Raw genomic sequence first — 25,501 nt, forward strand, 5'->3', positions numbered from 1 at the left:
AGATCCTCCAACCCTGGCAACATCCTTGTAAATCTTTTCTGAACCCTTTCAAGTTTCACAACATCTTTCCGATAGGAAGGAGACCAGAATTGTATGCAATATTCCAACAGTGGCCTAACCAATGTCCTGTACAGCCGCAACATGGTCTCCCAACTCCTGTACTCAGTAGTCTGACCAATAAAGGAAAGCATACCAAATGCCACCTCACTGTCCTATCTACCTGCGACTCCACTTTCAAAGAGCTATGAACCTGCACTCCAAGGTCTCTTTGTTCAGCAACACTCCCCAGGACCTTACCATTAAGTTTATAAGTCCTGCTTGTCGTCTTTCATTTGCAGAGAATAGACCCCTGCATATGAATGTATGCAACTTAGCAAATAATTAAGGCACATTGTGAGCTCATCTTAAATTAACTGCTGATATAGCTATTAGCGCATTCAGTCCTGTTCTGCAAGTGCTGCCTCATCACAGAATCATGTCAAGCAGGAAATGTTTTGTTTTGGGTCTGACCAATATAGGCTGGTTGAGTGCAGTCTGTACTTTGCCTGTTATCATCAAGTAAAAGAAGGTGCTTTAGGAGCGTGGGTTCCAAGCTGTTATATTTCCTTCTGCATTCTCCATGGCAATGCTTTGGACTATCACAGTCGACCTGCCAACCAACCTGTACATTTTTCTCATGTGGTTTAACATGAAGTGATCGCTTGAAATTTGGCATTATTGTGTTTGTCTTTATGTACTTAAGAAGAAAAGCTTTGACAACATCATTGTTCTCAGCAATATTCAGGACCTATCTGACCAAACAAATGTATTTTTGTCTCTCCTCATTAACCATTTAGTATTGAGCAGTATGAAGAGCAAAGTTTTTAAAGTGGAAAAACAGTAGCCCAAGCCAGAGATGTTTTGCCATACACAATTAATTCCTCCCTTCTGTGTTAAAAATTGTGTTAAACCAGTGGTTAACTCTTGAATACAAGCAATAAAATCTAATAACTAGCAATATGTATTCTTGGTTCAAATAGCTTCTGCAAAGCACACAACTTATACCATTCTCTAGTTCAATAGGTACTCTCTATATCTGCGATAATCCTCCTTAATTTACATCACTAAGAAAGAAGACTCAAAATGGCAACAAACTCCACAGTATTTCAATAAGCACTTTATTCCTTAACAGCTATCTTTTTGGATGGAATAGTACTTTTCAATACAAAATACTCAGCCTTTTCAGTTTTTAACTCCTCAATTAAATTAAGAAGAATCAGAGGCTTAAAAAAAAGAGATAAACCAATTCCATTTCCACATTCCCATCGACCCTTAGCCTAACAAGAATCTATCAGAAACACACACACACACACACACCTTCCGGGGCAGAGTGTTCCAACACCGTACAATCCTCTGAAGGAACATGGTCTTATTTATATCTATAATGGTGGCCCCTAATTATGAAACAACGCCCCTTAGTTCTGGTCTCACCTACAAGAGGAAAGATCCTTCCACACCCACCTTGTCCAGACCATTCAGGATACTGGAGAAAAGCCACCTGGCATTTCCAGTAGAAATAAGCCCACACTTTCCTCATAACCGAACTTATTCATTCTAGAAATCAATCCAGTAAATCACCTCTGAACAGCTACTAACCTAATTATATCCTTCCCGAAATAAGATCAAAACTACACATAGAAGTTGAGATGTGGTCTCACCAATGCCCTGTATTAACTGAGGCATAACATCCTTCCCTTTATGTTCAATTCCGCCCTTAATAAATGGTATCATTGCATTAGTCTTCTTAATTAATTGCTGTACTTGATGTACTAATGTTTGTGATTCATGTACTGGAACATCTAGATTCCTCTGCACCTCAGAATTCTGCAGTCGTTCCCTCTTCAAGTAATACACCTCTCTCCAAAGTGAACAACCTTACATTGTCCAACATTAAACTCCAACTGCTCAGACTTTGCTCACTTACTCAACCTATCTATTGGTCTGTAACTATACTTTGCTATATATCTTTGTGTCACCTGCAAATTTACCAGGCCTTCGCTACCCTCATCTAAGTCACTGCTATAAATTTTGAAAAGTTGAGGCACAAACCCATACTCCAACAGAATTACACTGGTCAATCAAAAACAATCCATTTATGCTTACTCTGTTTTCTGCTTGCCAGCTGTCCAATCTTCTCTCCAAAGCCAATATATAATTCCCTACAATTGTCTTTGTACAATTTTTTTTTAAGTTGCATCTTGTTAAATTCTGGAAATTGAAGTACAATATATCTACGGGCTCCATTTATTCACAGTCTGTATTACAACTTTAAAGAACTCCAATAAACTGGATAAACATGATTTCTCTTTCACAAAACCATGTTGTTACTATTAATTTTAGGACTCAATCTTTCCTTTGTGCTATGATGATCACCAAGGTAATAAAACACACAAAACTCTAAAATTTCTAATTCATTAAGACCAAAAAGCACAGAAAAGTTGACTTATGTTCCTAATTGAATGTTGAAAATTAGAATTTCAACAATCGGCAACAAAATGCTGCAATGATGATATTGTTATGATTGCTGTCTCTCCTCCAACTTTCTCTTCCAAAATGGGAAAGGGTCGTTGGTGATCAATCATCTCAGGCCCAGGACACTAGTTCAGAAGTCCATCGGAGTCGCATAAACATGTGCTGCTTTGTCACAGCGTCAGAAGTGCATGGCTCAGTTCAAATTGTAACCAACGCTTCAGGTAATGAATTGGCCTTCGTGCAGCTAGACTGGCATGACATTCCAGCTCAGGATGTACGAAACTGTATTTTTCAATCTATTATTAAATTACTATGGAGTTAACAGACATTGTGTGAGACCATTTTTTACCCCTCTGGAAGTCACAGTCACTAGAAATATCAAAGTCACCAGATTCAAATGTGCGATTCATAAATCAGCAGTGGTTTGTACCCTCTTATCTATATAAGTGTCAAATAAAGGCGAACAAATAGCTCCCAGCACAAGGTAAATTAAAACAAAGTTGTGCTGAGGTGATAGACCAGAGAGCAGTGTACTCCCCCCACCCCCAACCCACCCCACCATCAGCATTCTGGGTCTCTGTCCTGTATTAATTGTTTAGAAGGATTCAAACAAATATCAGACATACGGTAAACAGCCAACTTCTAGAAATAAATGTTATTAATGGATGCTTGGAGACAGGCGACAGTCCCTCATCAAGAAGCTGCCTTCTTCAGTTTCTGAACTCTTTCGCTTGAGAGCAGAATGTTTCCATCACAAGCTACAGACATAATACACTGTTTTACCCTGGGTTTTGGTATTCTATTCTCACCTCTCGTGGATTATGTACCTCTTGTTTATTTAGCTTATGCATCACATTTAAATTGGTGCTTCACAATAATCTTACAAACTGCCTTAAGAGTACTTAAATTCTCCTCTGCTTATTTTGGAAAGTCCGTGAGTCCCGAACCTTAAAGTAACATGTATGTTAAGTACTGGAAACATCCATCCCCAACATGCAAGAATCCATCTCTTCTTTATGTTCAATAGCATTACATAGAAACAAAGAAACTAGCAGCAGGAGTAGGCCATTCAGCCCTTTGAGTCTGCTCTACTATTCAAAATGATCATGGCTGATCCTCTATCTCAATGCCATATTTCCACTTTCTCCCCATGCCCCTCGATGCGTTAAATCTAAAAATTTCTCTCTCTTTCTTGAATATATTCAGTGACTTGGCTCCACATTTTTCTTGATCTCAAACCTAGCTGGCCAACCCCATCCCACTGTACCTGACGATCGATTTAAATCATGTGTCTATAAGGGCAGGTGAAGGTGAGGACTGCAGATACTGGAGAGTAGAGTCGAGAGTGTGGTGCTGGAAAAGCACGGCAGGTCAGGCAGACTCCGAGGAGCAGGCAAATTGACATTTCAGGCAAAGCATTTCATCAGGAATGGGGCTTCCTGATGAACGGCTTTTGCCCAAAATTTCAATTCCCCTGCTCCTCGGATACTGCCTGACCTGCTGTGTTTTTCCAGCACCACAGTCTCGACTCTGAAAGAGCAGGTCAGAGGCTGGGAACTCTGTTACGAGTCTAGACTCATCTCTTGACTTCCTAAAGCCTCTGCACCATCTATAAAGGACGAGTTAGGAGTATGATTGTATACTCTCCAGTTGTCAGGGTAAGTGTGTCTCCAATATCAATTAAGAAGTTTAACATCATTTAAGATAAGGCAGTACATTTGATTGGTCATCCACCATCTTAATATTCAATTCCCCAGCACCAGCCAAACGTGCAGGAGAATGTACCATCTACCAAATGCTGTTCAGCAACTCAGCAAGATTTCTGCAACAATCGATGACTCGAGAGCAATAGGATCCTTTACTGTCCTCTGAACAAATGCTGGCCTTCAGAGAGACACCCACATCCCGCAGAAGAATAAAGGAAGAAAATAGTCTGACTAGGTGCTACCACAACAGACCAATGCACTTTTAGTTAGCGATGTATCCTTCTTCTAAGAAAGAAATCTCATTTTCAACATCATAAGACATGGAGGGGAGACTTGCGGATTCAGTGGAGGAAGAGTACTTGTCTGTATTTAAGGCTAGCTAGATAGACTCTTTGATTCTTTGGGTGACAGGCCCATCATTCTGGCAGGAAATGAATAATTCTAATCTTTGCAGTTAATTTGCTGGTTTCATAACAACAGTCATAGAGTCATACAGCACAGAAACAGACCCTTTGGTCCAATCAATCCAAGCTGAACATAAACCCAAACTAAGCTAGTCCCATGTGCCTGCTCCTAGCTCATATCCCTCTGATCCTTTCCTATTCATGTACTTATCTAAATGTCTTTTAAATGTTGTGACTGTGCCCGCATCCACCACTTCCTCAGGAAGTTCCGTTCACATGCGAACCACCCTCTGTAAAAAAAAATTGCCCCCATGTCTTTTTTAAAATCTCTCTACTCTCACCATAAAAAAATACGCCCCCTGGTCTTGAAATCCCTCACGCTAGCGAAATTACACCTACCATTAACCCTATCTATTACCCCTCATGATTTTATAAACCTCTATACGGTGACTTCGGATTATTACTGGAAAATGGCATTGTGGCCACTATATCTGCTGCCTGACATGTGCTTAACCACAGATGGAGCACTGCTCCATTATCTCCGCATGTGACAAAGAAGTGAAAATACGGCCAGGGGATTATTCATAATCTTTCATCTAGCTGCTAAAACGAACAAGCAGTCCTGACCATCCCATCGGATTTTGCTGACCCCCAGGACTCCCAATTCCCAGCTTGTTCCTTGAAGCCTCATTAATTCCTGGCCCCAGTCTGTCTTCCCTCACTCCTTTTTAAATGGAAACATATTAATGGTTATAATGTGAAAAGAGAATGACTTAATCATGGTCAAGAGTTATATTTGTGATTTCAAAACAGGTACAGTATAGCTTTCAATGCAAGGACAACTGACTTTTTGCACAGTTTAAAGACATAGCAGTTTCACAAAAGGACTGTGAGCCAAAATCATTTTAAAATTAACTCGATACTGATAGCAATAAACATGCAAATAAGCAGATGGCGGATTCATACTCTGATCAATTTTTGAGAAGTCTAATGTTCTTTCATGATTACAGCGATCAGTTTTCTGAAAATTGTCTGATTTAACATATAATTCTTGCTGTAACCTGCACTGTCATATATTGTCAGAGCACACTACAACATGGTGGGGTGTTAGGGTGGGAGCAGGGAGGAGATGAGTCATAACAGGGCATCCTAAAATATAAAAACACACCAGTAAGCAACAAAGAGCATCAGAAAATAAGTCAAAGAAAGTACTGTTAGTTCAATGCACACAGATACACATCAGAAAGAAAGGGAAACAATTTCACATGTCTGGCATACACTTTCCCAATTCCCCTACCCGATGAGATGGTAAAAAACTACTCCTGACAGGTGAACCACAGGATCGCTTAGACATCACAGGGCTGCGAGGAGGCTTACCAACAATAGCTACATCAGTCTTCAATCCAGTCTGCAAGAGCCACAAAATTGCAATCTGACTGCCTAGAGTTAAAGTTATTTCAAAAGAGCAAACCACTTAGGAAAAGTATTAGAAATATGTAGGCACAAATATTATGGCACAGAAATGTTGGAAACACAAAGTATGTCTGGAATTTCTTCATCTAAATCAAATAAGATTGTTGCACAATAGTTCTGGCTTCCAAAAGATAGCCTATCACATTGAGCATAGATAAAAGTGTCAAGAGGCCAAAAAGTAACGGCAAAGCGAATGTGAGTGAGTGCACCTGCTCCAGAAATTCCTAATCCTCATTACACTGATGCTAGAGTGGATCAGACTCTGGTTAAAGGCATCAGAAAGCTTTTAACTGCAGATGTAAAACAAAATTACTTCACACCAAAACTATAGTGTCTTTGAACCAAAGTAAATCGTATCCTCGCCTTATTCAAAAGCACACATTATCTGGGCTTTATGCTTTAAGTAATTTATATCACCAACTTTTGATTGTCTACTTTGCCTATTCTCTCCTCCTCAAGAAGTTTCTTGAATATGATTCCATGGTTTATGGTCGCTTTACTGTTTCAATCAAATGTGCCAAACTTGAAAATTAGTCTAAACGTGCTACCTGGTTGGACACACCATTCTATTCTCACCCGATGTTCACTTGTTAATACTTCCAATAGTCAATGATCAGGAATAGAAACCCTGGTTGATTCAATCCACCCTAATCCAGCAGTCCCATAAACAAAGGTAACCAGCTAACTGTCCCAGCCATTGATATCAATGAATTCAGTAAAGAACAGAGAATGAATGTGGGACTTCCCTAGCCGTTATGTTATGGAATTAATCTGTGATGTGTTACAGTGCAGCCTTAAGGGCAGCTGGATTAAAATGGCCCAAGCATATTTCTGTTACTGGCAATGCAGAGCTTCCTTCTATCAGAAAATTCCAATTTAATACCCAGATCTTGCAGGTGAAACGACAGTGCAGTCCCTAAACTACAAGTAAAGGTAAGAGGTCTCCCAACCTTTGTACGCAAAATGATTTTTCCAAATTATGCAGGAAATACATGCTGATATTTAAGTGGGAGCTCAAAACACTTTGGAAAACTGAAAGGAATATGGTGAAATCAGATTAATATCCTTTAAGGAGAGTAAAATGGTTTACAGAAATGCATACAGTAGGCACAGTATGTAAAGATGCAGTTTTCACAGATAGTACAGTCACTTTCTTCTTTCAATGGTTGTTCATAAAACTTTTTTACCCTCATTTAATCTCAAGATCATGGCTGTTTTCAGTGGTGGTCCTAAAACCCTAGTGGCGTATCTAAATAAAAAATAAATTGAGGACCACATTATAATCTCCCTAGTTATTATGAGTAACCCAAATTGGTTGAAGATTCTAGTTAACAATAACTTATTGGTTTTTCACCTTGTTTCCAATCATATGCATGTTTGCTATATTGAGCATGAGAGCTCTCTGTGTGGAATTCTATTGGCAACATATTGGCACACTGCCTAAACTATTCTCATTATTCTGTAAACTTGAGCTTTTGATTGTGATTTTGATTTCGGAAATACCTGTCAAAATACAAACAGCTTCAAATCTGAGTTCTGCCATTGTTTTCTAAGTTAGGTAATTCAAATCTAATAAATAGAAAATCATCTTTTCTGGAACTGTCAACAAATATGACATTATTAGGTTGATAGGTAACACTTAACACCTAATCTTATCTGTTATTTTAAAGTGATGCAGAAAAAATGTCAATGTTGGAGATAAGAAAGCCGTTCATTTATTTTTATATAAAGTGCTTTTTATTCATTTTTAATAGCACCCTGTGTTATTGTTTTGAGCTATCTTGATCTCCTGAATTCCTCCTTGTTCCTTAATAAGCAGTCACTTGGGAATGCAAAATTTGAATACTGCTGACAGACATTTTATTATAATGCTTTGTCTTGCACTCATCAAGACAATTGCAAGAAATACCAAGTCCAGGGGAAAAATGAATGCTTATACCACATCAGAAGAGAGTGCTGATTGTTTGGCAAGAGAATTAGCATGGAGAATGCATCCATTAGTATCAATTGACTGTCAGCTGACAGGTTTTGTTTAAAGTTTAAACCTGTAAAGAGTAAATCTGTTGAATTTAAACACTAGCAGTTAACTGTCTGCAAGGATTAATGGGTGCATTTCTTCATGGCAAGGTGTCTGTCATTCGGAACTCTTCTCTCATGCAGTATAGATGCTTGTTTCCCTTGTAGTAATATTTTTGTGAATTGTCCTGATGCTTTCAAGTTGAAATTAAAGTACATGGGATCATTGGTGTGCGGGTAGTGCATTGACATAGATAGAGAATATATATATATTAGTGATTTAGGGAACTAAATATACTACCTCCAAGTTTTCAGATTGCACAAAGTTGAGTGGCAGGGTGAACTGTGAGGATGATGCAGAGATGCTTCAATTATACATACAGTATACAAGTTGAGTGAGTGGGCAAATGCATGGCAGATGAAGCATAATGGGGACAGATGTGAAGTTGTCCAGTTTGGTAACAGGAAGCAGATTATTATCTACATTGTGATGGGTTGAGAAAGGGGGAGGTGCAACAAGACCTCATTACAAAAAGTCAGCATGCATGTGCAGGAGGCAGTGAAGCAGGTAAATGGTATGCTGACCTTCATATTGGGAGGATTTGGGAGCTGGAGCAAATCTGGAATAGCATGTGCAGTTTAGTCTCCTTACTTGAGGAATAATATTCTGGCTTTGGAGGGAGTACAACAAAGAATTACCAGACTGATTCCTAGGTTGGAAGAACTGACATGTGCAGTGAGGACTATATTCGCTGTAATTCATAAGAACGAGGGAGGAATCTCATATAAACCTACAAAATTCTAACAGGACTAGATAGGGCAGATGCAGGAAGAATGTTCCCAATGACTAGGAGACTGAGAATCAGAGTTAATTGGCTGAGGATGTAGGGGAGGGCATTTAGGACTGAGATAAGGAGAAATTTCTTCAACCAGACAGTGGTGAGCCTGCGGAATTGTCTGTGACAGGAAGCGTGGAGGCCAAAACTTTTAATGTTTTCAAGAAGGAGAGACATAGATTTAAAGTCTAAAGGAATGAAAGGTTGATTGTGGGATAGGTACTGAGGTGGATGATCAGCCATGATCATACTGAATGGTGGAGCAGGCTCGAACAGCCACATAATCTATTCTGTTTCCTATTTTCTATGTTTTTAGGAAAATATTTAACAAATTATGTCTTTTTTAAGCAAATTCTTAATAATTAAATTTACTTATCTGTTTTATCACCTTTTCTAATGTTTTAGCTCCCACCAATTTAAACTCCAAATATCTGATGGTGATTCGTAGGCAGTTTTTCTTCATCCCTGTTGGAAGTAGCTTGACCTCTGCTTGCAGATGCCCGGGATAGTGTGACCAAAAGCAAACCCTACACCTCTCCATGGAGTGATAGTGGTTACTATTCCAACTTTTATAAACTGGTTACCACCTTACAACAAAGATAAAACCTTAATAACCACAACACATTGTGCAGTTCACTTCCAGCTATATGTGCTTGATGTGATCCACGTTACCTTCAACTTCGGAGACCTAACTTCCTGACTGGAAGAGGATTTGGTGCAGAATGTGGGTCGTTGAGGGAGTTGTGAAGGTGCAGAGAAAGGTATAGTGGAGGAGATCTTTGGCAGTGGGGATAGATATGCAGCAGGCAAAAGTGAGGAAGGAGAAGCAAGAGTTTTGTCACTTCCAGATGTAACAGTCTATAGAAAAAGAGAAGAGTTGAAAAAGAAAATAACAAAAAAGGACCAACTATGACAAACTATTCAAACTGAAAATGGTGCGCCATTTCTTACTTGCCTACTGACTTTGAATACATGCTTCTAATTACAATTATATTTCAGAAATGCCATTGTGGTAGTCAACGTAACACATGCAATATATAAATAGACAGATGTTTGAATATTTCCTGATATCACATATTAACACACACCAATCATTTTTTATAAACACGCTGGCATGTATTTATTCCTATTCTTAAAGATGAAGTCCCTTAAGACAACAATAGCATGCTACTTTTGAGACAATACGAGTTAGCTCCATGTTTAAGTTAAAACATATTTTAAAAAGTTAAAACATAGATTTTTTTCCAGATTTAGTAAATAAAAAGTAAATTATTTCAAAACTAGTTTCTTTCTCCGTGGTACTTGTACCTCATTTTCAATACGTGCTGCTTTCTGATCATCAGGTAAAACTGGCTTCTGTCTCTGCGCCTCTGGTGCCTTACAGACCTCACTAGGATCTTCCTCTATAAAAAGTGCTGGAAGTTCCTTGTTTGGATCCGACTTATGCCCATAGAAACATGTGTGTTTAATTCCATTATTCTTTGACTGGCTTCCATCGATGATTGACTGCAATTCTTCACAGAGTTCCTCTTCCTGTTCATCCCTGACCTGGAGCAATTTCTCTAGAGAGCTACTTTCAAATGGCTCTGTAATAACTAAAGAAACTTCCATTGTGTCGGTTGCTTTACCATTGACAGAGGAAAGAGTTTTGAGCCTCTGAGGGAATTCCTGATGTTTTTCTGCATTCTGCTTCATGTTTGCATCATATCCATGGGGCATCGTGTGAAATGAAAACATGGGTGAAGACAAGATGGAATGGGATGATGGTTGACAAACTGGATGGTGCAGACTTTTAGGTGAACTGGGAAGGCTGGTTGTAGATGTGACTGGAATGAAATTACTCAATTTTTCACAGGAGGCAATATTTGTAGAGGGCGTTGGGTCAGATTGATAGGAGGTGACTGACAAAATATTAACTAAATCAGAGACCCGGTTATCAGGAAAAGGAGGTGTTGTAGGGGCTGTGGTGTTGACTGGGGACAGTCCAACAGTCAGTGATATCCATTCATTGGTAGTTGAGTTGACTGCAGATTTATTTGGACAGGGTGAATGATGATGCCCGAAGGCTGTTGTATTGAGTCTTTGACAAGAAGTCAACTTAGAAAGGAAACAGGAAAAGTTTAGAAAATAAACTTATAAAGAACACAAAACAATGACAATGGAAAGCAGTTTTCAATGACAGACTTCCAAAGGTAGTGACGAGCACTGACTCAAACCACCTAATAGAATGCCACTTCATTCATCAGTTTGTTCAGTTACCTGTGCTAGTTAAATACTAAACTTCTTGCCCATAAAAACTACATTTTCACAAGAATACAAGCAGCAAATCGAGGAAGGATTTATATGTAAAAATGCACACTCGTGAGACAAAGAGCACTTTGATAGCACAGTATTTGCATTAACTATTGATTGAGCATTTAGCCCAAATTACTTTTACACTCAAAATACTAAACTGACTTTGCTCGATCAGTGTTCTGTATAATATACAACAATATGTTCAGTTGAAATTTTATGCACCTGATAGGAGAAGGAAATTCCTAAGTCTAAGACAATGAAATGGAAATGATTGCAAAGAAGAAAGAATCACCTCCTCTAGGTATCTTGCCTCGACTGAAAGTCTCTGATATGTAGGAAAGATATGAAGCAAACATGTCAAATTATGCACTGTCACTGGTGTAGTTTTGTTTATATATCACAATAATTATGCACAGCCATGAAATTGGACAGTCTAGATCCAGAGGGTATAATCTTGGAATTAAGTGGTTGCACATTTATGAGAGATGAGAAGGAATTTCTTTTGTCAAAGGATAGTGAAATAAGTGCACAGAGGTTGATATCCTGTTACCAAGTCAACATTTATTGACAAGTGCACAGTGCATGGGCTCTGACCAGCCAGCTCAAAACCAGTCCCTAGACTGAGGAGACCTGTCCTGTCTCCTGTTTATATCTGTCAGTCAGGGCTCCCTGATTGAACAAGGGCAACAACCCCAATTAAGGATCTCTTGCTTAATGAGAGTCACCTGACCCTGGTTTCAATCACCACAGATAGAGAATGTGTAGAATTCTTTTCCATAGAGGGCTATAGAGGCTGGCTTATTAAGTAGAAAGATTATCAATCAGTGAGGGAGTCAAGAGTTTTAGAAAAAGGCAGTTAAAGTGGAGTTGAGGACTATCAGATCAGCCATGATCTCACTGGATGGTGAGGAGGCTCGATGGCTGAATGGTCTACTTCTGTTCCCATGTCTCATGGTCTGATTGGTCTAATGATAACTCTTGTGAGTTATATATGCAGTATTTATGTCAGTTTTAAAAAAAACCCCATAAAAGATTGATTACCTGGAGAGAAGAAACAACTTAAGTAGATAACTGCAGATGGATGACACACAACTGAGGATTATTTAACATCAGCTCCTTAACATGGTGTCTGTGTAAAACATTATTTCTGTGTAAAATATACACGTGGAACTATGGAGAAGATGCCAGATCACATCTTTTTTGCATTTGTAAGTCATTAATACACATGCCATGGTCCTTAATCAAACTCTCTTGTGGTCCAATGGTAGTCTCCTACCACTGGATCGAGAGGTCTGGGTACAAGTCCCACCAGGTCACTGAAAATAGGTTGATTAGAAAAATAGTTCAAACTTGCTGAAGATCTTGGGGTAGAGTTTATGGTTTGAGCCTAAAATGTGCTTGAGATTGTACTGGTTAGATGACAGTTTGAGGTTCTGCTAGAAATTATTTGCATTGTCCAGCAACTTCCCCACAATTGATGTTAAACTGGCAGATCTGCAGCTACTCAGTTTCTCCCACAATCCCTTCTTAAGTAACAGAGTGACATTTACAATCTTGAACACAATTTTTGAACTCAGGTTGGACTGAAGTAATAACCAATGTACAATACTCTATCAATGGAGATCACCAAGACATTTTAGTTTAGTCTTATTAGCTACATCTCTCTGATACTTTCTATGGTTTTCCTTTTGTGCCATACTCACACATTTTGTGGATGATAGTGAGATTTCAGACCTAGTCCTAGTTATTAATGGAGTTAAACAGGGCTGTATGATAGTACTAACCCTTTTACCTTTGCTGACGCTTTCTGTAATGGCGACCCTGGCATCAACATCAAATATCCCATGGATAGGAAGGTGCTCAATCTGAGAATGACTTCAGGAAAAGACCAAGGTCTCCAAAATCATAGTTCACCATTTCCTGCTTGCTAATGACAGTGCATTAGCCACTCAGTCAGAGTTGGACATTCAACCTATCACAGACATGTTCTCCAATGCACGTAACAACTCAGCCTCATGATCAACATGAGGAACGCTGATGTGAAGTACAAGCCTGCTGCAGGAAAGCCCCATGTTTTAGGAGCAGAGGTGAGCAGCATCACTAGTTGATAAGTTCACTTATCTCTGCAGCATAGTCTTTCGAGCTGTCTAACCTAACCCCAACCCTACTGATGACAAGACACATTCAATAATTGTAAGGGCAACCATAGCATTTGACAGACTCCAATATCAGTCTGGAAATGAACAGTAGTAAGTATGCCTATCAAACTGCCAACCACAGTGCAAAAGCCCTGCCAACTTTGCTCTAGAATTATGTGACTTGGACCTTCAGAAGATCAGATTGCAGGACAAACTATGAAATTCTGAAGTGCTCAGTTGACAAGCATTCACATTGTATACTGAGGTAGACACAGCTAAATATGTCTGGTCATGTAGCCAGAATGGCTGTCACTTACGTATCGACGCTCTCAAAGGTGGGACTTTTGCCTAGGAGAATGTGGTCCCAATGTTAATGGTAGTGGGGCCCATTGCTGTGCTCCTTCAAACATTTTAACCTGGGTCAGGCTGCTGTGTCAAATCCAGCTCCACATTAGTCTAATCTCATAGAGCTATTACCACCTCACCCCACCTCTAATGCATCAAGGTGACAATGCAGCTTGTTTCAATCATTCTCAGAGCCTGTCTGCATTGGTACCAAACTACAGACAGTTTGTGTCACTAAAGCTCGCACTAAGAGTCCTGCATTCCATTGGGTGAAACTGTACGAATGCCAGTTCATCAAAAAACAGGATCCTAATCCATTTGGTCAAATGGCTTGAAAAGCAAATCAAAAATCAATAATTTACTTTAACAACTAAACAAAATCAAATTTCTAAAGTTCACTGTTATTTCAAGGTTCAAAATGCCCTGCAATATTAATGATAACACATCTATGTCCAAATACAGATAATTAAAAGATGAAAAGATTCAGAGTACTAATTTTCCTCCTTTCAGATACGTTTGGGTGTTTTTTGTTCATTATTTGTTGAGATGATTTTTTTAGCAGGTCAGTAACAGAGAAAACCCAAGTGGTTTTAAAATAACCTTTGTGTAAAATTGCTAAATGACCAATAATGCACAGGTCTGCCTACCTTTGTAGATCCCAAACAGTGAATTCTATCACTGGAAAAGCTCAGGGGCAGAGAATGCCTGGGGTACTCTGCGGTGTTCTTCGGCTGAAGTTTCTTGAGAACGTCCACGTATGTAATTGGGAAGATACCCTGTCGATTTGTCCCAGGAATCCTTCCTTCATACCAGTTTTGATCGACCCGCCTGACAAGAATGACCCTCTCACCCTGAGGAAAGCAGATATTTCAGTTGTACAGTCACTGGTACACCGTGCTACACTACTGAAAAAAGACTTATTATGCTTTATTTTGACAACCTTTTTTAGTTTAACTTTTAAACTAGACATTTCCTGGCTCATGATATAACACAAGCCAACCATTGTCAAGTCCAAATTAAGACAAATCTGAGTCTATGATTGCACTGCATTCATGTTAATTTTTGACTTTTGGTCCATTTAGAAAATCTTGACAGATTTCTGTTCATATTCCCACAGAACCTGCTCATCCCATTTGATTCACGTTTCAGATAAAATGTTACTGATGCTAAAATCCAGCCCAATAATTAGCACAACACTGCACTGTGCTCAGATGTCTAACTCATAGAAAGACTGCTTGCCGAAAGAGAGGTCAACTATTTTTTAAATCTCCTTGTCTCTACAGCTAGCATAATGAGACGTGGGAGTCATTGGCTGGACCTGCATTTATTGACCAACCGTAGTTACGCAAGAGAAGATGATGTTGAGCTGTCATCCTGAACCACTGCAGTCCATTTTGTATAGGTAGACTCATAATAGCATCAGGGAGGCAGTTCCAGGATTTTGACCCAGTACCAGTGAAAGAACAGTGATACATTTCTAGTCGGGATGGTGTGGGGCTTGGAGGGGAACTTACAGATAGTGGCGTTCCCATGCATCTGCTGCCCTTGTCCTTCTAAATGGAAGTGGTCGTGGATTTGGAAGGTACTGCCTTAGCAGCTACATTTCTGCAGTGCATCTTGTAGATGGTACACACAGCTGCCAGTGCCAGTGGCGAATGAAGTGGATATTTGTGGATGTGGTGCCATTCATGAGGGCTGCTTTGTCCTGGATGGTAATAAGCTTCTCGAGTGTTATTAGGGTTGCACTCAAGCATGCAAGTGGAGAATATTCCATCATATTCCTGACTTATGTCTTGTAGACGGTGGACAGGCTCTGGGGAGTCGGGGGGGGGGGGGGGGGGGTGGGGGGGGAGTTACTCACTGCAAAATTCCTAATCTCTGACTTGCTCCCATAGCCACTGTATTCCAATGGCTAGTCCACTTCAGGTTCTGGACAATGGTAACTCCCAGGATGTTGACAGTGGGAGATTCAGTGATGGTGATGACATTGTATATCAAGGGGGAGATGGTAAATTTTTTTGTTGAAAATGTTCATTGCTTGACACTGGTGTGGTGTGAATATTACTTGCCACTTTTCAGCTCAGGCCTGGATATTGTCCAGGTCTTGCTGCATTTGAATCTGGACTGCTTCAGCATCTGAGGAACATTGTGCAGTCATTGTTGAATTTTGCTCTTTTGTCCATGTCTCAGTCAAGGCTGTAATGAGGTCAGTAGCTATATTGGCATATCTCTTCCACACAAGCTTGCATTATTAAAAGCTTACATGCATTTTACTGCCTACCTACCAGGGATGGTCAAGGTAAAACCCCACCAGGGCACATAACCTCATCGGGTGCATTCCTATCCCAGCAACTCACTAGGAATCAGATCTAATCAATGCAATAAAGCATGTAATGTTATACTATGATGATATAAACTTGTTGAAAGAAATTGAAACTGTAAGAGATCATATTCATTGATTCTCACAGTTATTGGATCCTTTCCCAACTGGATTCCCCTGTTCCCTCCTTTTTTAGTTTATTTACAAGCTACATACAACAGGAGAACAATCAATCAACATGAATATTGAGTAACATACAACATAGCAACTGAGAGGTAAACACCTCTCTCAGACTCTCTCTATGAGAATGAGAGAGATGTGTTCAATAGTTACATGAATGCATTCAGGACTGCAACAGCACCTAACTAACAATTCTTAACAATTGTGGATAACTAATTTGTGGGCGGCACGGTGGCACAGTGGTTAGCACTGCTACCTGACAGCGCCAGAGACCCGGGTTCAATTCCCGCCTCAGGCGACTCTCTGTGTGGAGTTTGCACATTCTCCCCATTCCTGCGTGGGTTTCCTCCGGGTGCTCCGGTTTCCTCCCACAATCCAAAAATGTACAGGTTAGGTGAATTGGCCATGTAGTGTTAGGTGAAGAGGTAAATGTAGGAGAATGGGTCTGGGTGGGTTACGCTTCGGCGGGTCGGTGTGGACTTGTTGGGCCGAAGGGCCTGCTTCCCCACGGTAAGTAATCTAAACTAACTAGAAAGCAAGCTCATTTAGCACAGTTATGAATTGTGTTTTCAGATGGAAAATTACAACATTCACAAGAAAAATGGGGAATGAGAATGAAGTTCAGTTGGCAGAGGCAGCTATTCTTCCTGTCAGTTGGTTTCTATCAGAGCAATGTGTCCTGAGGAACTAAGAACATACAAACAGAAGACAAAGGAACAAGATTAGGCCATTTGGCCCTTTGAGCCTACTTAACTGTTCAGTAAGATCATGGCTGATCTGGATTTTAACCTCAACTCTAAATTCCAGCATATCCCCGATAAACTTTCATCTCCTTCGTAAACAAGAATCCATTAGATTACGATTAGATTACATTACAGTGGGGAAACAGGCCCTTCGGCCCAACAAGTCCACACCGACCCGCCGAAGCGTAACCCACCCATACCCTACATCTACCCGTTACCTAACGCTACGGGCAATTTAGCATGGCCAATTCACCTGACCTACACATCTTTGGACTGTGGGAGGAAACCGGAGCACCCGGAGGAAACCCACGCAGACACGGGGAGAACGTGCAAACTCCACACAGTCAGTCGCCTGAGGCGGGAAATGAACCCGGGTCTCTGGTGCTCTGAGGCAGCAGTGCTAACCACTGTGCCACCGTGCCACCCATCTACCTCTACTCTAAAAATATTTAATGATTCTGTATCCACTGCCTTTTGATGAAGAGAATTCCAAAGATTCACAACCTTCTGAATGAATTTTTCTCTCCCGCTTATCTCTATTTTAAATTACCAACCCCTTAGTTTTAAATGATGATTCCTAGTTCCAGATTCTGCAACAAGAGGAAACATCCTTTTGGCATCCACCCAGCCAAGTCTGTCAGGATCTTCTATGCTTCAATTAAGTTATCTCTGACTCTTCTAAACCCCAGAAGATACTGAGCTAACGCAACTTGTCTTTTCTCATGAGACAATCTACACATTCTGGGGACTAGAATAATAAATCTTCTCAGAACTGCATTAACTTCCTTATGTGAGTTCAGTGACAGTACCGTACACAACACACCAGATGTGGTCTCACTAATGCCCTGTATAACTGAAGCATAGCCTCCCTTTCATGCATTCAGTTCACTTCACATTTAAGAATTACATTCTATTAGCTTTCCTGATTTCTTGCTGTACCTGCATACTAAACTTCTGTCATTTATATACTAGGGTAGCCAATCCAATTCTCCCTCCTAATCTCAGGACTCTGCAACATCTCACTGGGGCAGCATGGGGGCTTACTGGTCAGCATTGCTGCATCATAGCACCAGGGATCCGGGTTTCATTCCAGCCTCGGGTGACTGTCTATGGGGAGTTTGCACATTCTCCCCTTCCCTGGGTGGGTTTCCTCTGGATGCTCCAGTTTCCTCCCACAGTTCAAATACGTGCAGGTTAGCTGAATTGGCCATGCTAAATTTGCCCATAGAGTGCAGACTAGCTGGATTGGCCATGGGAGATGTGGGGTTATTAGACTAGGGTGCTGAATCTGGGTGAGAAGCTCTTTGGGTCAATGTGGACTCGATGGGCTGAATGGTCTGCTTCCACACTGAAGGGACTCTATGATTTGGACAATATCTTTTTTTAAAATTCACGCTGCCAAATGGGCAACTACATACTTTTCCACATGATACTCTGTTTTCCAGATCTTCACCCACTCACCTAACATACCCCTTCCTAGGCTTGTTGCATTCTCTCCACAACACATTTTCCAACCATTATCAGCAATTTAAGCCACCATACCTTCAGTCCCTTTGTCCAAGTCAATGCCTAGGAAGTGGAGAGGAGAAATGCTGAGGTGTTAACTCATTAAAACTTTGTTAACTCTTTTCTTTTTTAAATATCTGAAGAACCTTTTGTGATCATTTCTGTTTTTCAGCAGCAGCTTCAGCAGCTTGAAGGGCAGGAGCTTGGAACTGGGGCCTGTCTGGAGCGGTGAGTCACTGATTTGAGCTTTTACATTTGGCATCAGAGAGCAGAGGTTTCTGGGAAAGGAGGGACTTTTTTTTTATTTCCCTCCAGCTATATACGTGAGTCCTTTCTAAAACCGAGACCCTACCTTTGTAGGGCCTCCTACCCAACCACCTCCTCTAAAACACCAGGGACACATCAGGTAAGCTTCTCTTCTTTTTTTACTTTGTGATAAGGGGACTAGCAGGGATGGCAATGCAGGAAGAGGAATGTTCCTCCTGCATGATGCTTGAGGTAAGGGATGCCATTAGTATCCCATCCAAGTACAGGAAGTGCACCCAACTCTTGCTCCTCCAAGACAGTGTTAGGGAACTGGAGCAGAAGCTGGATGAACTTCGGATCATTTGGGAGGCAGAGCTATGATAGATGCGAGTTACAGGGAAGTAGTTACTCTAAAGGCAGGAAGAAAGCTGGGTAACTGTTCGAAGGGGAAAAAAATCAATGCGGGGGTGCACTGTGCCCCGAGCCTGTCCCTGTTGCACAGACGGGAAGGAGGGAAAGGAGGAGAATGTTAGCCATTGAGGATTCAATAGTTAGAGGGTCAGATAGAAGATTTGTTGGAAACAAACGAGACTCACGGTTGGTGTGTTGCCTCCCAGATGACAGGTTCCATGATGTCTCGGAACGTGTCTTTGGGGTCCTGAAGGGAGACAGTGACCAGCCTCAAGCCGCAGGCACCAAAGACATAGGTAGAAAGAGGGATAGAGATGTAAGGCAGGATTTCAGGGAGCTAAGGTGGAAGCTGAGAGTTAAAACAAACAGAGCTGTTATCTCTGGTTTGTTACCCGTGCCACTTGATAGCGAGGTAAGGAATAGGGAGAGATATCTGCTGAACATGTGGCTGCAGGGATGGTACAGGAGGGAGGGTTTCAGGTCCTGGGATAATTGGGGCTCATTCTGGAGAGGGTGGGACCTCTACAAACAGGACGGTCTTCACTTGAACCAGAGGGGTACTAATATCCTGGGTGGGAAATTTGCTGGTGCTATTTGGGTGGGTTTAAACTAGCTCATCAGGGGGATGGGAACCTGAGGTATAGCTCCAGTACACAGGAGGATGACAGTAGGGAGGGTATGGACAGGATTTCACAGTCATAAGAATGTTTTGGAAGACAGCAAGCTGGTTTGAAGTGTCTCTACTTCAACGCCACAAGTATCCAAAATAAAGTACGTGAGCTTGCAGCATGGATAGGTACCTGGGACTTCAATGTTGTGGCCATTTTGGAAACATGGATAGGGCAGGGTGAGGAATGGATGTTGCAGGTACCAGGGTTCTTTCATTAAGAAGAGGCAAGGCAGTAAAAGAGGGGGAGGTGTGGCCTTGTTAATCAAGGATAGTATAACAATGGTTGAAAGAATGTTTGACGACGACTCGTCTACTAAGGTAGTATGGGCTGAGTTAGAAACAGGATAGGAGAGGTCACAATGCTGGGAGTTTTTTATAGGCCTCCGCAGAGTTCCAGGGATGTGGAGGAGAGGATTAGCAAAATGATTCTGGGTAGGAGTGAAAAGAACAGGGTGGTCATTATGGGGGACTTTAACTTCCCCAACAATGACTGGAATTGCTAGAACTCTAGTAGGTCAGATGGATCAGTTTTTGTCCAATGTGTACAGGAGGGTTTCCTGACACAGTATGTCAAAGGGCCGACAAATAGGGAGACCACACTGGATCTGCTGCTTGGTAATAAACCAGGCCAGGTGTTTGATTTAGTTGTAGATGAGCACTTCGGAGAGAGTGACCATAATTCAGTTACGTTTAGTTTAGCGATGGAAAGGGATAGGTACATGCCACTGGTCAAGAGTTATCGATGCAGCAAGGGCAATTATAATGCAATTAGGCAAGACCTAAGATGCATAGAATGGGGTAGCAAAATGCAGGGGATGGAGATAATCGAAATGAAGAGCTGGTTTAAGGAATAGATATTTCGTGTCCTTGATAGGTATGTCCCTGTCAGGCAGGGAGGAAGTAATAAGATAAGGGAACCGTGGTTTACTACAGAAATTGCATCTCTTGTTAAGCGGAAGAAGGAGGCTTATGTGATGATGAGGCAAGATGGTTCAGGTGAGTTACGGATCAGCTAGGAAGGATTTAAAGAGAGAGTCAAGAAGAGCAAAGAGAGGACATGAGCAGTCTTTAGCAAATAGAATAAAGGAGAACCCTAAAGCTTTCTATAGGTATGTGAGGAATAAAAGGATGACTAGGGGAGGAATAGGCCAGTCAAAGACAGACGTGGGAAGTTGTGTGTGGACCCTGTGGAGATCAGGGAGATGCTAAATGAATATTTCTGATTGGTTTTCACTCAGGAAAAGGAGAATATTATGGAGGAGAAGAATGAGATATGAGATATTGGACTAGAAAGGATCGAGGTTAGTAAGGAAAAGGTGTTATCAATTCTAGAAGGAGTGGAAGTAGACAAGTCCTCTGGGTTGGATGGGATTTATCCAAGGATCCTCTGGGAAACTAGGGAAGGAGATGGCGGAGCCTTTGGCTTTGATCTTTGAGTCGTCATTGTCTACAGGTTTAGTACCAGAGGACTGGAGGATTGTAAATGTTGTACCATTGTTCAAGTAGGGCAGTAGAGATGACCCAGGTAATTAAAGACCAGTGAGCCTTATGTCTGTTGTAGGAAAAGTTTTGGAAATGATTATAAGAGATAGGATTTATAATCATCTAGCAAGCAACAATTTTATTTCAGATAGTCAACATGGTTTCGTCAAGGATAGCTCGTGTCTCACAAACCTCATTGAATTTTTTGAGAAGGTGACCTAGCATGTAGATGAGGGTAGGGCAGTTGACGTGGTGTACATGGGCATCAGTAAAGCTTTTGATAAGGTTCCCCATGGTCGGCTGTTGGAGAAAATACAGATTCTTGGAATTGAGGGTGATTTAGCAGTTTGGATTAGAAACTGGCTTTCTGAAAGAAGGCAGCAAGTGGTGGTTGATGGAAAATATCGAGCCTGGAATCCGGTTACTAGTGGTGTGCCACGAGGATCTGTTTTGGGACCACTGCTGGTCCCAAATAACTTAGATGCATACATAGGTGGATAGGTTAGTAAGTTGGCAAATGACACTAAAGTTGGTGGAGTAGTGGACAGTGTGGAAGAATGTTACAGGTTGCAGGGGGACTTGGATAAACTGCAGAATTGGGCTGAGAGGTGGCAAATGGAGTTCAATGCAGCTAAAAGTGAGGTGATTCACTTTTGGAAGAATGACAGGAAGGCAGAATACTGGGTCAATGGAAAGATTCTTGGTAGTGTGGATGTGCACGTGGATCTTGGAGTCCATGTACATAGGTCCCTGAAAGTTGCCACCGAGGTTGATAGTGCTGTTAAAAAGGCATACAGTGTGTTAGGTTTTATTGGTAGAGGGATTGAGTTCCAGAGCCATCATGTCATGCTGCAACTATACAAAACGATAGTGCAGCCGCACTTGGAATATTGTGTACAGTTCTGGTCACCCCATTACAGGAAGGATGTGGAAGCATTGGAAAAGGTGCACAGGAGATTTGCCTGGTCTGGAGGGAAGCTTTTGTAAGGAGAGGCTGAGAGACTTGGGTCTGTTCTTGTTGAAAAGAAGAAGGCCAAGAGGGGATTTGATAAAGACATACAAGATGATCAAAGGATTAGATAGGGTAGGCAGTGAAAGTCTTTTTCCTAGGATGATGATGTCAGCGTGTACGAGGGGGCATAACTACAAATTGAGTACGAGGGGGCATAACTACAAATTGAGGGATGATAGATTTAAGACAGATGTCAAAGTCAGGTTCTTTACACAGAGAGTGGTAAGGACGTGGAATGCCCTGCCTGCCAATGTAGTTAACTCAGCCACATGAGGGAGACTTAAACAATCCTTGGATAAGCACCTGGATGATGTTGGGATAGTGTAGGAAGATGAGCTTAGAGTAGTTCACAGGTCAGCGCAACATTGAGGGCCGAAGGGCCTGTTCTGCGCTGTATTGTTCTATGTTCTACCTATTTTTATATTTTTGGTTAACTGCCCTTCATACTGTAATTTTTTTTCTCCTTATTAATCTTTTTGTAATTATTTGCTGGTGTTGTATACTGTCCAATCTTTTTACCTGCTGCCTACCTCTTCACCATTATATACATTTTCTTTGGAGGTTGATACTATCTTTGACTTTGAAAATTAACCATGGACGGAGGGCCCATCCCTTACAATTTTCCTTATTTGTTGGAATGTATCTGTTCTGTGCATTCTGGGTTATCTTCTTAAATGCTTTCTATTGCATCTCTATTGACCTATCCCTTAGCCTAAATTGCCAGTTCACTTATGCTGCCTCTGCTTTTAATGTCCTCGTAACTGCCCTTGTTTGTAAACTCAAAAATGGTTGCCTTGGATAGACACTGCTCTCATAAACTGTATGCAAAATTTAAAATAAAAATGGTGTCACTCTTACCCCTTACACAATGAGGTCAGTAATTAATACTAAATCACCAGTCAAAATCAGGTATAGTAATGCCTGCTTTCTCATTGGTACAACAACATGCTGGTCCAAGAAACTATCTTGAAAACATACAATAAATTTGTTATCGAGAGAACTTCCCATCTGATTTCTCCAGTCTATAGGTAGGTCAAAATCCCCCATGATAATTGCTGTACTGTTTTGAAAGACTCCCATTATTTCTTCCTTGATACTCTGTCCTACCCATGTGTTTACTGATGGAGGCCTGTACACAACTGGGCTCATGCTTTTATCATTCCTCATCACTACCCATACTGCTTCTATATCCTGGAGTCTTGAATTTAGGTCATTCCACTCTATTATGCTGATATCACCTTTAATTCAGTCATTCCCCCTCCCTTTCCTAACTTCTTGTCATTCCTACACATCACATATCCTTCAATATTCTGTCCCAATCTGGGTCAGCTTGAAGCCATGTCTCAGTAATGGCCACTAGACCGTAATTACTTATCTCATTTTGTATTGTTAGTTCTTTTATTTTGTTTTGCATTCAAATATAGAGTTATAAGCTTTGTCCTTTTATCACTCTTGTAACCTTCCATCTTTTGTTATTCTTATAACCTTATCTTATCTGCAACAGTCATTGTCAGTTTATCATTTCCCTCATTAACTCCTTCCATTGTGCGAAATAAATTCAATTCTTTCTTTCTTTTTAGTCAGCACTTACTAAGATATGTCAGAGGCGGGGATGTTCACTGATGATTGCACAATGTTCAGCACCATTCGAGATTCCCCAGATACTAAATCAGTCACTGTGCACATGCAGCAAGACCTGAGACTCAAGCTGATAAGTGGCAAGTAACATTCATGCCACAGAACTGGTACACGATAACGACCACCGCAACTTCCCATCTTTGGGCTCTGAAAATGCATAAAATTCACCACAACTTCCCAACTTTAGGGCAGCACGGTGGTACAGTGGTTAGCACTGCTACCTCACAGTGCCAGAGACCCGGGTTCAATTCCCGACTCAGGCGACTGACTGTGTGGAGTTTGCACGTTCTCCCCGTGTCTGCGTGGGTTTCCTCCGGGTGCTCCGGTTTCCTCCCACAGTCCAAAGATGTGCAGGGTCAGGTGAATTGGCCATGCTAAATTGCCCGTAGTGTTAGGTAAGAGATAAATGTAGGGGTATGGGTGGGTTGTGCTTCGGTGGGGCGGTGTGGACTTGTTGGGCCAAAGGGCCTGTTTCCACACTGTAAGTAATCTAATCATAAAAAAAAACTTTGGGCTTTGAAAATGCATAAAATTACCTTTTTTAGTGAGAGCTCCACATTGGTATCTGCGTTAAAATTATATTTCGCAATAGCTTCCCCAAAATCCCGGGCCTCAGCTGGGGGGGGTGGTCTCACTGGTTGTGTCTTTTCAGTTGGGGGTAACTTCTGCAAAACAAAAATTAAACTTTCTTCACCAATTTAAAACGTGTTTACAAGAAATGCAACATAAACTTTCGGCATAATACACCAACACAACAGATAGAAAGTTACAGACCTGAACATACGAAATGGGGAATATGCCAACTGCTCCATGATGTTCGCCTTCAAACCAATTTTGATCTATTTGTCTAATAATATAGACAATGCTCCCTTTCTTGAATGGCAATTCCCTGTAGGTAAACATTTTAATATACATATTATATAATGGTCACAAACCATACTACAATAGTCTGTCATATAACATCCTGAACAATTTTCTTCACATTTCTACAATAACATGCATCAACATGGGTCAGTTGGTAACACTCTTGACTCTGAGTAACAAGGTTCTAGGTTCAAGGCAAACTCCAAGGTTCGAGATTAAAATATAGACTGACAGCCTAGTGTTGTGCTGAGGGAGCACTGGAAATGGTGTCTTTCACAGGATGTGTTACGCTGAGACCATGCCATTCTAATCAGGTAGATGCAAATGATGGCTTTATTTCAGAAAAGAGCTACATTTTGAAAATTGCACTGATTGCAAGACACTTTGAGATGATTGTTGTGGTTCTGTTCGCCGAGCTGGAAGTTTTTGTTGCAAACGTTTCGTCCCCTGGCTAGGCGACATCATCAGTGCTGGGTACCCAATATACCAACCACGACAGCGGACAGCTGAAACTGACAACCAGAAGCGGCAGGGACAGACCACTATAAACACCGGAGGAAACATCAAAGAAGCGCTTCGCAGGAGGCTCCCAAGCACTGATGATGCCGCCTAGCCAGGGGACGAAACGTTTGCAACAAAAACTTCCAACTCGGCGAACAGAACCACAACAACGAGCACCCGAGCTACAAATCTTCACACAAACTT

The 25,501-nt window shown here is 41.1% G+C and overlaps 1 protein-coding gene across 8 annotated transcripts in view; it reads right to left on the reverse strand.

Annotated features, from left to right (window-relative positions):
- Positions 1-25,501, reverse strand: part of sorbs2b (sorbin and SH3 domain containing 2b) — a 308,354-nt gene that overhangs the window by 22,586 nt on the left and 260,267 nt on the right. For 5 of the 8 annotated variants that reach the window (XM_043706062.1, XM_043706081.1, XM_043706051.1 and 2 more), the window contains 6 exons: positions 24,707-24,821; positions 24,469-24,597; positions 14,372-14,575; positions 10,255-11,043; positions 9,619-9,804; positions 5,919-6,029 (listed from right to left, as the gene is read on the reverse strand). In XM_043706062.1, the coding sequence (XP_043561997.1) occupies positions 5,919-6,029; positions 9,619-9,804; positions 10,255-11,043; positions 14,372-14,575; positions 24,469-24,597; positions 24,707-24,821 (1,534 nt within the window). Of the gene's footprint in view, positions 1-5,918; positions 6,030-9,618; positions 9,805-10,254; positions 11,044-14,371; positions 14,576-19,315; positions 19,415-24,468; positions 24,598-24,706; positions 24,822-25,501 lie in introns of those variants that run through there. The other 3 variants (XM_043706014.1, XM_043706032.1, XM_043706022.1) reach the window with 2 other exon arrangements.

The sequence above is a fragment of the Chiloscyllium plagiosum genome, chromosome 2 (genome assembly GCF_004010195.1).
Source record: "Chiloscyllium plagiosum isolate BGI_BamShark_2017 chromosome 2, ASM401019v2, whole genome shotgun sequence".
Classification (NCBI taxonomy): Eukaryota; Metazoa; Chordata; class Chondrichthyes; order Orectolobiformes; family Hemiscylliidae; genus Chiloscyllium; species Chiloscyllium plagiosum.